The 12,374-nt window shown below is 46.8% G+C and overlaps 2 protein-coding genes across 2 annotated transcripts in view; both read right to left on the minus strand.

Moving 5' to 3' along the window:
• LOC108153150 overlaps positions 1-12,374 on the minus strand; it is a 31,991-nt gene continuing 19,617 nt past the window's right edge. The window contains exons 2-4 of the mRNA XM_017282952.2: positions 11,783-12,117; positions 2,023-3,182; positions 1-1,945 (exon numbers count right to left, since the gene is read on the minus strand). Coding sequence (XP_017138441.1) covers positions 1,680-1,945; positions 2,023-3,182; positions 11,783-11,850 — 1,494 coding nt within the window. The 5' untranslated portion in view covers positions 11,851-12,117 and the 3' untranslated portion in view covers positions 1-1,679. The remainder of the gene's footprint in view (positions 1,946-2,022; positions 3,183-11,782; positions 12,118-12,374) is intronic.
• LOC108153157 (rab-like protein 3) lies at positions 6,086-7,009 on the minus strand. Its single transcript, XM_017282960.2, has 2 exons — positions 6,846-7,009; positions 6,086-6,771 (listed from the first exon to the last, which is right to left on the minus strand). Exons 1-2 carry the CDS (start codon positions 6,919-6,921, stop codon positions 6,152-6,154), a joined length of 696 nt encoding a protein of 231 aa, XP_017138449.1. The 5' UTR covers positions 6,922-7,009; the 3' UTR covers positions 6,086-6,151.

The following is a 12,374-nucleotide window of genomic DNA, read 5'->3' on the forward strand; positions in this document are numbered from 1 at the left end:
GCTGTTTAATTTTATTATATTTAATATTTCGTTTTTTTTTGCCTGTCTAAACACTAAAACATTTCATTTATGACTGGTAGCTTTTTCTGCTGCTGCTGATGCTATTTTTCTTATATGTAAAAAAAAAACTTAATTTATTTGGGTTGTTTTTTTTTTTTTTTTTTTTTTTTGGTTTGTGTGTTTTTAGTAGGTTAAATCACACTTAAATATACATTTAACAAACAACAAATTAATATCAATATTTATTCAATATGTATGCTTACTTTTAGCAAACACTGTGGCAACATTATAAATGTAATTTAATTTTTCTATATTTATACGAATTTTAGTGCTAATTATATGGCACGCTCTCTCGCTCTCCCTCTCGCTTTCCCTCTCTCTTCTGTCTCTCTGTTTCCCATCATTAAATGTCTATATTTTATTTATTTTTATTTTATTTCGTTCTTCATTTTTTGTAATGTAATTCTCTTTTGTGGTTCTTTGATTTATTTATGTATTCAATGATTCGAAATATTTGTCAGGGGCTCAGTTTGCTGCACAAATACTTCAATCATCAATCATCATATTATGCGTGTCATTTGATGGGCGACGGGACTCCCCTTTAATGCCTTTAATTTGGGGCAAAAAGTGCTGCAGCGGCGGACACAAAAAAAAATTCAAATTAAATCTACAAAATATCCTACAAAATTGTGACAAAAAAAAAATCCTCATCCGCATAATTTACCCATTAAAGGAAACCCTGTATTTCCTCCAGGATAAAAGGAAACCTATTTTTGTTAAACGTTTCACAGCCTCTGCTTCCAAAATAAAGGATTCTTTCGTTTAAAGAACTCTTAAAATTAGTGACTCTGCTAGCAATGGTTTTCCCACACACACACACACACACACACACACACGTGCAGATTTATGCCCTATATCCGTATGCGTATCTATGAAATATATCAGACATTTATTCCGTTTTCATTCCAACGAAATCGTTGCCAAACAAATTCGTAAAATTCGTAGTTCTTTAGAGCACGCAAACATATTGCATTTTGCATACTCTTTTTCCTGGGGTTTGTTTTTGTTGTTGATGAAAATTGCAGCAAAGCCCTGCGATTCGTAATGTGATTTATGGGCCAAAACACTTGAGTCGCCAGCGATGCGTGTGCGTATGATTGATTTGTTCTGCATTTTATTCGAGTTTTTATTACGATCTGTCAGGGGTCTGAGGGGTCTGAAGGGCTTCAAGGGTTCCTCCTGCAAAAAAAGTATGCAAATGCCTTGTGTTTAGCTTTTTTTTTCTCACTTATTGCCTAACAAATGGGGGGGTTTTTTTTTTTAGAGAGAAACTAGAGAGAAATCTTATATATTTTACAGAAATATGTAGCTAGGAAAAACCATCCTCTAGATTTTATCTAGTTTGCGGGGGTCAATATTCAATTTTTTCCAGCGATCCACTACGTCATTGCTGGCCCCTCGTCAGTGGGGCACAAGTGATGATCCGTGGCGCCGCTGGCCTTGTCCACTACCACGACAATTGCGTGAAACTGCAGGGCCATGGCCTCTGCCTCGGAGCCTCCCAGGGATCCTCTGCCGGCTGGCGCTTCCCTTTCTGCGCGCGAACCCCCTTCGGCCGCGTCCCGCCTCCGCTTCAGCAGGCTCAAGAGACGCCCCAACATTCTGCTGGGATTTCTATGCTACAGATTCGTCACTTGAGTGGTGCTCGTGGTGGTGGTGGTGGCACCGGCAGCAGTCACAATCTGCCGCTGCTGCAGCGCCGGAGCCACAGTCGAACGTTCCGCGCGTGTGGCGGCCACCTCGTCCTGGGCCACTGGCAGCCAATTGTCGAGGAATTTCGGGCGGAAAAGCAGGGTAAATGTCGTACGAAATTGCTTGCTCATCGAACAGTACAGAATAAAGTTGATGCTGGAGTTTATTAGGGCCAAAATGTCCATCAAGTCGCCTGGAAAAAAGGTGGGCAAATCAAACGGAAATATTTATTAGCGGAGGAGCCCGGCCGAGGCGAGGCGAAGAACTCACTCAATCTCAGGTAGCACTGCAGAAAGAAGGCGTCCCCCAGGAGGGCGTTCAGCAGACCCATGATACCCTGGGGAAATTCCGTGATCAGAAAGAGCAGCAGCACCGCCAGCAGCATGCGCGTGGTGCGATCGGTTTGCTTCTCCTTCTCGAGGAGCTTGCTGTTCTTGCGCGGTCGCTCCGAGGGCTTTCCATTCACCAGCGGCTTGCCAGTGCCGTTTCCATTGCTGGCCGCCGCCACTGCGGGGGTGGGGGGCTTGCTGGTGAGCTTCTTCCTGCGCTGCTTGGCCTCCAAGAGGGCCAGGATCAAGCGCACTGAGAGAATCGTTAGGGCAATGCAGGGTATCAGTTTGATGACCACGCTGTAGATCAAGAAGGTGGCATTCTGCAGGGAGGCATTGTGCAGGGCCAGATCGCTGTGGTAGAGCCGGTAGACGGTGACGTTTCGCACCACCAAAGGAGCGGCAGCAGGGGCAGCAGTAGAAGCAGGGGCAAGGGTAGGAGGTGCCACAGGAGGGGCAGGTGTCTCGGTGGTGCCCGTGACATTCAACCACAAGGTTTCGTTCAGATTCAGGCTCTGCGGAGTGGCATTCAGTGCTGCCACCTTGACGCTCATTCCGATCTCGTTCCGATAGTCGATTACGTACTGCGTCATGGGTATCGAGTTGATGACCTTTCCCATCGCATCCAACTGGTCCATCCACTCGGTTATGGCCGTGATGAGGTACAGCGACGGGGAGACGACCAGAACACACACCACATACGCCGTGAAGATCGTGATGATGGTCGTCCGCATGCCGCACCACACGCGATTCTTCTGGGGATAGCCCACGGCTATGTAGCGCCACACCGCCAGCGTGACCGTCAGCCAAATGGAGATCGTGTGCAGGACCTGGGCAAAGATCGAGTGGAAGTTGATGAAGCAGGCCCAGCCGTAGCTCAGCTTCTGCTCCCGCGGCAGGCTGTCGGTCAGGATGTAGTCGTGGATCGTGTAGGGTATGTACTCGAGCATCACCGCGAGATCAGCCACCGCCAGGCCCGTGAGTATGGCGTTCGTCGGAGAGCGCATCTCCTTGCGGGTGAGCACAATGATGTTGAGAGTGTTCGCTATCGTTCCCAGGATGCAGACCACCAGGGAGACATAGCCATGCATGTTCTTGTAGCTGCAAAGAAAGAGAGAGATGGGGGAACGTGTAATCCAAATTATATTCGAGTTATTATGCTCCAGTTAGCCCCAACTTCTGGCCTCAGATCCCAGCAATAAAACCATCCAAAAAATCCCTCATTTCCGTAGCAGAAGGGAGCAATGGGAGAGCGTCGGGAGGAGGCCCAGCAGTGGACAGGCAATAAAGTGGCTGAACCCCAAGGCTCTGGCTTATTCGTACTCCCACAATGGAGACGGCTATCCGCCTACGTTGGGGATAAACATTTTACTGCCTTTGCTGCCTGCCAGCCTGCCTGCCTGCCAGCCTGCCTTTGTTTAGTTTGTCGTCGAGCTGCGCTCTCTCGTCCTCTCTGAGGCCACAAAAAACCCGGCGAGAAAACAGTAGGGGAGTAAGTGGCATAGCGGCAGAGGAGGAAAAACACCAGGCAGCCCCAAGCTGCGGCTCAAAAGTTTTTCGGGCTACCCAAAGAATGTGTGAGCGTGAAAAAGTGCACAGAAATGGCCCTAATAGACGTTAGGCAAAAGTACTCCAATACAAAAAATACTGAATACTAAAAAATAATAAAAAATAAACTGAACGTTTAATTGTAAAAATTAAAAAAAAAATACCCAAAAATACTACTTCAAATTCTAGGCTAAATATAAGAAAATACCATACCAAGAGCTAAAAAAAAATTCCGCAAACTACAAAATAATGGAAACAATTTTTTAAAATACCAAAAAAAATTCCAAATAATTATATTGAAAATATTTAATTAAAAAAAAACTTTTTTTAATACTACTGCTAAAAAATACTAAAAATTAAATTGTAAAAAATGGAAAAAGCTTAAAAAAAAAAAATTAAAAAATACTTTAAAATTCTACTACAAAATCTAGGCAAAATTTGAGAAAATATTAGACTAATAGCTAAAAAAATGCCAAAGAAAAATACCGCAAATTAAAAAACAATGGAAACAAATTTTGAAAATAACCAAATAATAATATTGGAAATATTTAAATAAAAAAAAAAAAATTAAAAAAAAATACCACTGCCAAAAATACTGATAAACTCTAATAATACTGAAAATTGCTTCTTAAAATATTGATAATTCTTGAAAAATATTTGGATATTTAAATGCAGGGCACAAGGTGCTGTCGACGCTTTAATTTTGTGCCTTTGCCCTTTGGCCCTGCAGAGCCACAGCCAAATCCAAGCTCGTACGTTTTCCTTTGTTTTTTGTGTGCTTTCCTGCTGCTGTTGCCACAAGCCCGCCCCCGCCGCCCCGTGGCCGCATGGCTGGCTGTGTTGCATCTTCCAGCACGACTTCTGCTGCTGCCGCTTCTGTTGCATGCACAAATTAGACTTAGCATAAAATTTATTATGAAAATCCAAGGCCAAAGCCCTGCCACATGTTACAGTAGAGCAGCAGGGCAGCAGGGCAGCGGCAGCCTCCTGCGATTCTGCATTTAACTTTGGGGCATGAGCCGCAAAAATGTTTAATAAACTTGCCACCGCCCCCCCAATGTGGCGGCAGTCACACTCTCCGAGACTGAGTGAGTGAGTGACAGGTGTGTCCTGGCTGCTGCAGGTGCGTCCCGGCTCCCGTGTCCCGTGTCCCGTGTCTCTTGTGTGTCTTGGGTCGCCTGTGCTCTCCGTGTCTCCTGTCAGGACATTGGTAAAATTGTTTATTGCTTTCCCCTCCTTTCACTCTTAATTCCAGAGAAAACCAGAAAAGCTAAACGAAAGTCCCCAAGTCCGCAAAACGAGTGACAGACAGGTTTATGGAGAAATTCAAACCAGAAAAACTTCCATTCCATTGTAAAACCGAAAAACTACCCAAGCTGCAGGTGCGATGGCCAGGTGCCCCGCCGGTTCTGGGGGACTCAATAAACAGAAGAGGCCTTCTCCATTGTTTGTGCAGCGGCAGGGCCCCAAACTATGAGAATCTATCTTTATGTTAGCTTCTTGTTGGGGATTTCCACTTCATTCGTGGCTTCAATGCCTATGACACTCTCTTTTCCCATTTCAGATCTATTTTTTCGAGTATTTTCTGCTCCAAAAAGTGTATCCAAAGCCTCGACCAGCCCTCTAAGGCCTTGCCCTGACTTTGCTTGATTCCTTGGGCCAATAACTTTTAGTCCTGCTGAAGCTTTCCTCTGGCAGAGTTTGGCCAACAGGATTCCAGGACTTCATTTGCTGTTGTCGCCGTTGTCGTTGCCCTCGCCCGCCATTCATCAACATGGATTATCAAAGGCAATAAATTAGACGAGGCCAAGACACATTCTTAGAGGTACAGAGGGGGGGGGAAGAGTCCTGGCAGGAGGAGGAGGAGAAGCAGAAGCTATTGGGAAAAACACGGGAATGTTTTGTGCTTCTTGCAGCGTCAGAAGTTTTCTTGTGAATTTGATGAATGGAGTTGTAAATTCGCAAAGAGTTGTGTGCCCCCCCCCGCCACGCTAAAAAAAAAAAACCCAACACGACACAAAACGAAACGAGACGAGGGTTTGTGCCCCACGTGCCCCGTAGCCCGTACCCCGTATGCCGTGCATTTTGGTGGCTGTCAAAAGTTGTTTCAATGTCGCCCATGACTCACGTAGGCCTTTTGTGCCACCTTGCAACCTTCGGGCCTGCTCCTCTGACACTTGCAACAGCCTCCCTACGGCGGACACACACGTCAAACGACGACGACGACGGTGGAAAATGTATTTTATTGTTTTATTGCTCAGGGAATACCCCTCCCCCCCCCCCCCCCCCCCCCCCCCCCCCCCCCCCCCCCCCCCCCTCGTACGCACAGAGCAAAAGGAGTGAAAGCGAGAGACCCATTTGGAAAATTAAACATTTTCCACATTAGCCGTGTCGTGGGCCCATCGATGAAGAGCCTGAGCCTGAGCCTGGACCACAACCAGAAATATCCCCCGATATAATCAACTAAACATCTATATTATGGCCAATGAACACAGATGTAGGATGTGAGATGTGTAAAATATTCATTCGAGGCTACGCATCCAGTCGACGGCTCTGTTCAGGAAGTGCGACACTTTGCCCTGATTGCGGGTGCCTTTGCCCAGTGCGTTTGGGTCCAGGCAATCGATCAGGATCTCCTCGACCCCCAATTGGTGGGCGATGGCGCCGCGGCGATTGGGCGGACGCTCGGGCAGCCGATCGAGCATGGTGCCCACGACCAGAATGGGCACATGGTAGTGGTTCAGCAATCGCTTGCGTTTGCGCTGCTGGCTTATCTCCAGCAGGGGCCCGTACATCCAGTCGTGCAGGTTGTCCTGCGACTCCATGTCCTGCAAGTTGTAAACCAACACGATGCCGTCCATCTTCCTGTACAAGGGCTTTCTGTCGCCGGGACACTCCTTCGCTGCGCGGTTCATATCGTAGATCTCGACGAAGTGCATCGTACCAGAGGCGGCTGGCCGCTCCTCGGGCTCCTCTGGCCCCTCTAGCCCCTCCATTGGCAGGGGGGGGCACTCTAAGATGGGGGTGTACTGGTGCAGACGCACCTGCACGGTCCACTCGCTGTCGGACACGGTCCGGGAGGAACGTGTGGGCGTCATCGGGCTGTTGGCCAGCAAGTTGCTCACGCAAGTCTTTCCCACACCTGCAGGGACGTTTTTCCAAGTAAGGAGTAAGGAGTAAGGAGTAAGGAGTCGGTGGCCGCCTATAGAGTCTCACCTGGATCGCCCAGTATCAGAATGCGAAATGTGGCCATTTTCTTCGGCCGTTGCAAGTCCTGCTGAAAATGTTTCATTTTGCTCGAGTTTTAAGTTTTTGTTAAAATTTTTTTTAAGTTTTTTTTTTTAGCTCCGAACTGTCGAGAGTTGTGCCGTCAAGTGAGGATCTGTACTGCCAACAAACTAAACATATATTATGGGCCTACTTTAATTGCACAAATTTCCCGATTTAATTCCAATTTGATAGAAGAAAAGAGCCTTGTGACAGGCACGACTATTACTATTCGATATATTTAAGTATTATTAATCGGGGAACATATGGTCACACTGGCACAAAAAGACTGAACGGCATTACCAGCATAGACGATCTCATGAACACAAAAACCAAGCTCATAATGAAAAAGGAGCACAAAAAAGCAGAATCATAGACCAAAGAAATTATGAACCAAAGCCTGAACCGATGGGCGAAACTTCCGAGTACTGCCGGCATTATTTGATATTTGATGATAATAACAATTACCCCAAACATGGCAGAACCTGCTCAGTGATGGATTTGATGTGATGGTGCCGTTTAAGCATAAATTCATGCATCACGCTCCATATGATACATTGCTTCTGGCTTCTATCGATAGCCCACATATCGAAGCGGAAGAAAAAGAGCGAATACAACGGTTTTATGGAAGCTATTCGTTCGCATTCGATGTGACTACGAGTGTACTGTACTTTCTGTGCAGTTTATCGACGTCTAACCCGTCCACTCCCCCTTCCATTACCAGCCAAAATGGTAGTTCTCCATGCGAGATTTTTTTTCTGCCTCGGATACGTTCCCCCAATTTTTCTTTATTCTCCAAAATAAAGAACTGGGAAAAGTTTTGTGTTGATATTACGCTCTTAACGTTTGGTATTTTCAAACAGCTGTTGAGGCCAATATCGATAGGTTCTGAACCGATTATATTTGAAACGTCGCGATAGCAAGCATCATACATCATGCAGCATGCAGCAAGCATCATACACGTTCACCAACACAGCACTTGAATTGTGATGGATGCCATAGACTTTTCCGATATGGCAGTGCATAAATGCTTGTATTCGCGAATTAAACAGCTTCCTCTAGGATGTTAATTTGGAAGTTGGAATATACCTATGGTTTGATGCTTCGAAGGAACTGGAAGACGTGCTCTGGCTTTATAACCGATCGAAACTTGGTTGATAATAGTTGGATCCATGGATTAGGCATTGGGTTTGCGGATTAAATATACCGAAGTATCGAAAAATAGAGCTGCGGGCTGTACGAGTATGCAATTCCCGAAGATTTTGCTCGCTTGCCCGATGCCCGATGCCTTTGGCCTAAACCTTAAAACCGACTCCCAGACTTAAGAGCCCTTTATATGTATACTCCAAGATCGGGAATGAAACCAGATAAGTATCTGGTTGATGAGATACGATTAGATATAGAAAAGTATCTGTGGTTGGAGGAGGAATATGTAAATAGCGTTCTGGGAAAAGCTCTCTAGTGAAACGAACTGAAAGTAAAAGTCACTATTAATAGTTTGTACACATTTGTTTGTTTGTAAATAGTTCTGCCACTGTCCAGCTCTCAGCAGAAGTAGTGTAAGCCCTATTTGGGCTCTGCCTTTCTAACTGACATTTCGGAGAAAGTTTCATCTCGGTTGGGACAGCCGCTGACATTAAGTCTCGCATTGCAGGAAGGGAAAGAGAATCAACCTTGTAAATAATTGTTGACTGGGCTCCCATTTTCTTTATGCTGCTTGAGTGCATATTTCCATATATTTCCACCAAATGTGGACTTTTTGCTGAGCACTTTTCAGCGCCATCTTGCCAGCTTTCTAGCCACAATCGACCTCTGGACCATGGTTGCTGCAGTGGGCCTTGAAGTAGGGCCCTGTATCCAGTGCGACACCTAACTATTTGCATATGTGTGTGCTATGCCACAGCAGGATTGATGCCTCCTACCTCCCAGCAGTCCCCAGTCCTCGAATCTCTGCAGGGCTTCTTAATGTTTGCTCATTTTAATTGGTTTTCACAGCAAAGTTAATGCATTTCTATGCCATTCGATGGAATTACTGAGCTTTCAATCAATTTTGCCATTTCGAAAATATCTTCTAGACAAAAGCCCATGGAAATGTGTGCTTTGCAGGCCCTGTTCCAGTGGATCCCGGCACAGCGCGACTTCTGGAGGCGTGTGGGAGGTTCCATAAACAGTACATGTGCACACACGCGTGTGTAGTGGTGTGTATCCATGGGAGTGCGTCTGGGCCAGCGAAGCATTTGGAAAATGAAACAAATTTCACATTTTTCACATTTTTTGGGGTTTTTTTTTGGGGTTTCTTTTCTGCAACAAAGGGTCGTCTGCCGCCATCGACTGTTCTTTATTATTTATGTTAATTGCTCGTTTTGTGCGTGTTTTCTTGCGGTTTTTTCTGCTCTCGTTTGTTGTGCGGCAGAGAGGCCTTCATTTGATGGCTCCTCTGCAAGCCCTCACATCACGTCAGCCATCGATGGGATGGAGAACGGGTTGCACCTGACCCCTCTGACTTTCGGTACTCCTTTGACTGCTGCCTTGACTTTGACTTTGTGCCGTTTGTGCCGTTTGAGTGGCGCTTGTGGAGGAGGCGCCTGCCTCGCAGGAGGCTGTGTGGCAGGTCTGTCTGGGTCTGGGTCTGGGGCGTGACAGCGTCAAGTGGCACCCCCCGTCCACCAGGGGATCTGTCGCTGGCAATTTGGCACGTCTTTGACACGAACAGAGTAAATCCCTCGTCCTCGTCCTCGACCAAGTGTTGGATACACATCTAATTGTTGCTGCCAGAACCGCACAGAGAAATACAACATCCCCCCGCCCCCCTTTGCTGGCATCCCTTAATTATATAGAAACCCCATTCAATGGGGGGCGGTGCCGGGAGGATGCTGTGGCAAGCCACTTTGTGGCCATTAACATTGCGGGGCACAGACATTGGATATCTAATTAAAACTAAAGGCATTGCAGGAGGCGGCAGGCAAAAAGGTGCAACATTCCCCGTAACCGAAGTATGAATCAAGTGAAAGCCCACCCCGCCCCCCCGAAAAAGGGAATGAATGAATAAATGACCAGAGGGGGGGGATTTATTAGCCTCAAGGATTCACGGGATTCATGGATTTGTAGAGTTTTCCAGGCCAGCTTTTCCACCCGCCGAATCCTTAATGAAGTTTTTTGCCTCTGTTGCCCCCGCTCCCCTCCCCTCCCACTCCCCTCCCACTCCCTTTTACGACCTTCTGCGGCAGTGCCATAAATTCCATTCCCAAATTTCCTTTTTTTATGGATGCAGCAGACATTCGAGTGGACATTTTGGACATTTCGGACATTTCGGAATTACTTGAAGGAAATTGCTTATCAATTAAATTGATTTCTCGTTCATTAAATTCCTGTTGTTGTTGCCCTTGACCTTGCCCCTTGACAAATCTGCTTTGTGTTTTGTTGCCTTTTCGGTTAATCGTCCAACAACAACAACAACAAAATAATATGTCCAAATCAAAATTGAAGCGCTTCCTCCGTGCCACCTCCTCCCTCCCGAATCCCCTCCCGACTGCTAATCGATTTCTGAACGATTTGTTCCACATTGTTGTCATCGTGCCGCCAAAGTGGGCGGCGGCGGTGGTGGGTGGTGCCTGCACCCTTGGGAGAAGATGATTGATGGTCGGGCCGGATGATTCTGGAAAGGGGGCTTCGGCGACGAGATTTGCGTGGCAGCAACAACCAAGAGCGACCGAGAGAGACAATTTCTTGTGTTCTAGTGTCCTTGAGATTGTTTTCCTCAATCCTCCCGGAGCCACTGCTTCGCCGACTCTTCTGCTTTCGAATCTATCTGATTAGAGCCTGCTTTTTCCTCTTCTGACGCTCCTTTTTCTAGGATCTCCTTCTTCTAAGATCCCCTTCTCCTTCTTCTGGGATCTCCTTCTTCTATGATCTCCTTCTTATAGGATCTCCTTCTTATAGGATCTCCTTCTTCTATGATCTCCTTCTTATAGGATCTCCTTCCTCTATGATCTCCTTTTTCTAGGATCTCCTTCCTCTAGGATCTCCTTCCTCTATGATCTCCTTCTTCTACGATCTCACTCTTCTGGGATCTCCTTTTTTACGATCTCTCTCTTCTAGGATCACCTTCTTCTAGGATCTCCTTCCTCTAGGGTCTCCTTCTTCTAGGATCTCCTTCTTCTAGGATCTACCCTCTCTGGGATCGCCTTCCTCTATGATCTCCTTCTTCTAAAATCCCCTTCTTCTGAGATCTCCCTCTTCAAGGATCTCCTCCTTCTAGGATTTTCCTCATCTATGATCTCCTTCTTCTACGATCTCTCTCTTCTAGGATCTCATTCTTCTAGGATCTCCTCCTTCTAGGACCTCCTTCTTCTCGTACCTCCTTCTTCTAGGATCTACCCCTTCTGGGATCTCCTTCTTCTATTATCTTCTTCTTCTAAGATCTCCCCCTTCTTAGGGTCCACCTTCTTCTGAGTCTTCTGGAACCTCTTGCTTCTCCCTTTGACATGCCCTGGCTTGTCTTTTGCTATGAAACAGCTCTGCCCTGCAGACTATCTTCGAGTTTCTATGAATTTCCACTCCAGCCCTCGGCCAAGACTTCAACATTCCCCCTTCCATTCATTCAAAATTCTCAGCGTTAATTTCTGAACTCCGTCCAAGGACCTTGAAGCCGAAACCGAATTAAAGTTGCGCATAACACACGAGTGGGTATAACTTTCACGGGAAATGGTTACGAAAGGGTATTCCGCAGCCTTTCCATTGCCCTTCCGTACTGCCCCCTTGTGGGTGGGTGGGGGGGGGGGGTGCATGCCCCTTCTGGCAGTGACTTTGACATTGCCCCCGGGGGCAACAGTGGCTGCCATGCAGGACATCGTTGTCCTCGTTGTCCTCGCTGCTGGCTTGCTTACCTTGTGTGAAAATTATCCATGCCGCTGCCGCAGTAGAGCGGCGCTGTTTCATTGTTGCCACTCGACATGGTTCCCGTTGCAGTTGTTGTTGTCTCAGATTTAGCTGGAATTGCTGTTGCTGTTGTTGCTGTTGCTTTTGTTGTACGTCTATTGTGATGATTTCTGGCTGTCACTCAATGCATTCGTGGCTGTGGCATGTGGCATGCTGGGGCTTGGGTTGGCTGCCAAGGACAGCAGAAACAGCAGACGTGGACGATGCATAGAAAATGTTGCATTAATCATTAATTAATGGCGAAAACTATTCACAGCAGGGGGGCCGGCCGCCAGCGAGTGTCCTGCAAAGAGAGTGAGAGAGGGGGAGAGAGAGGGAGAGAGAGACAATTATACAATTAGATATTCCGTGCAACACGTCGTATAATTAATGCGAGTTGTAATTTGTTGCAAACTGGAGGCCCCCGCCTCGCATTCCACTTAAAAATGATTAAATGTGCTGCGCCCCAACGATGCAACGTGATGGGGCGTGCCGCTTGCAGCAGCAGCAGCTGGATGCCCCTAAGCCGATTAGCGGAGCTCACTCATTCATTCCACATCC

Source organism: Drosophila miranda, chromosome XR, assembly GCF_003369915.1.
Source record: "Drosophila miranda strain MSH22 chromosome XR, D.miranda_PacBio2.1, whole genome shotgun sequence".
NCBI classification, from domain to species: Eukaryota; Metazoa; Arthropoda; class Insecta; order Diptera; family Drosophilidae; genus Drosophila; species Drosophila miranda.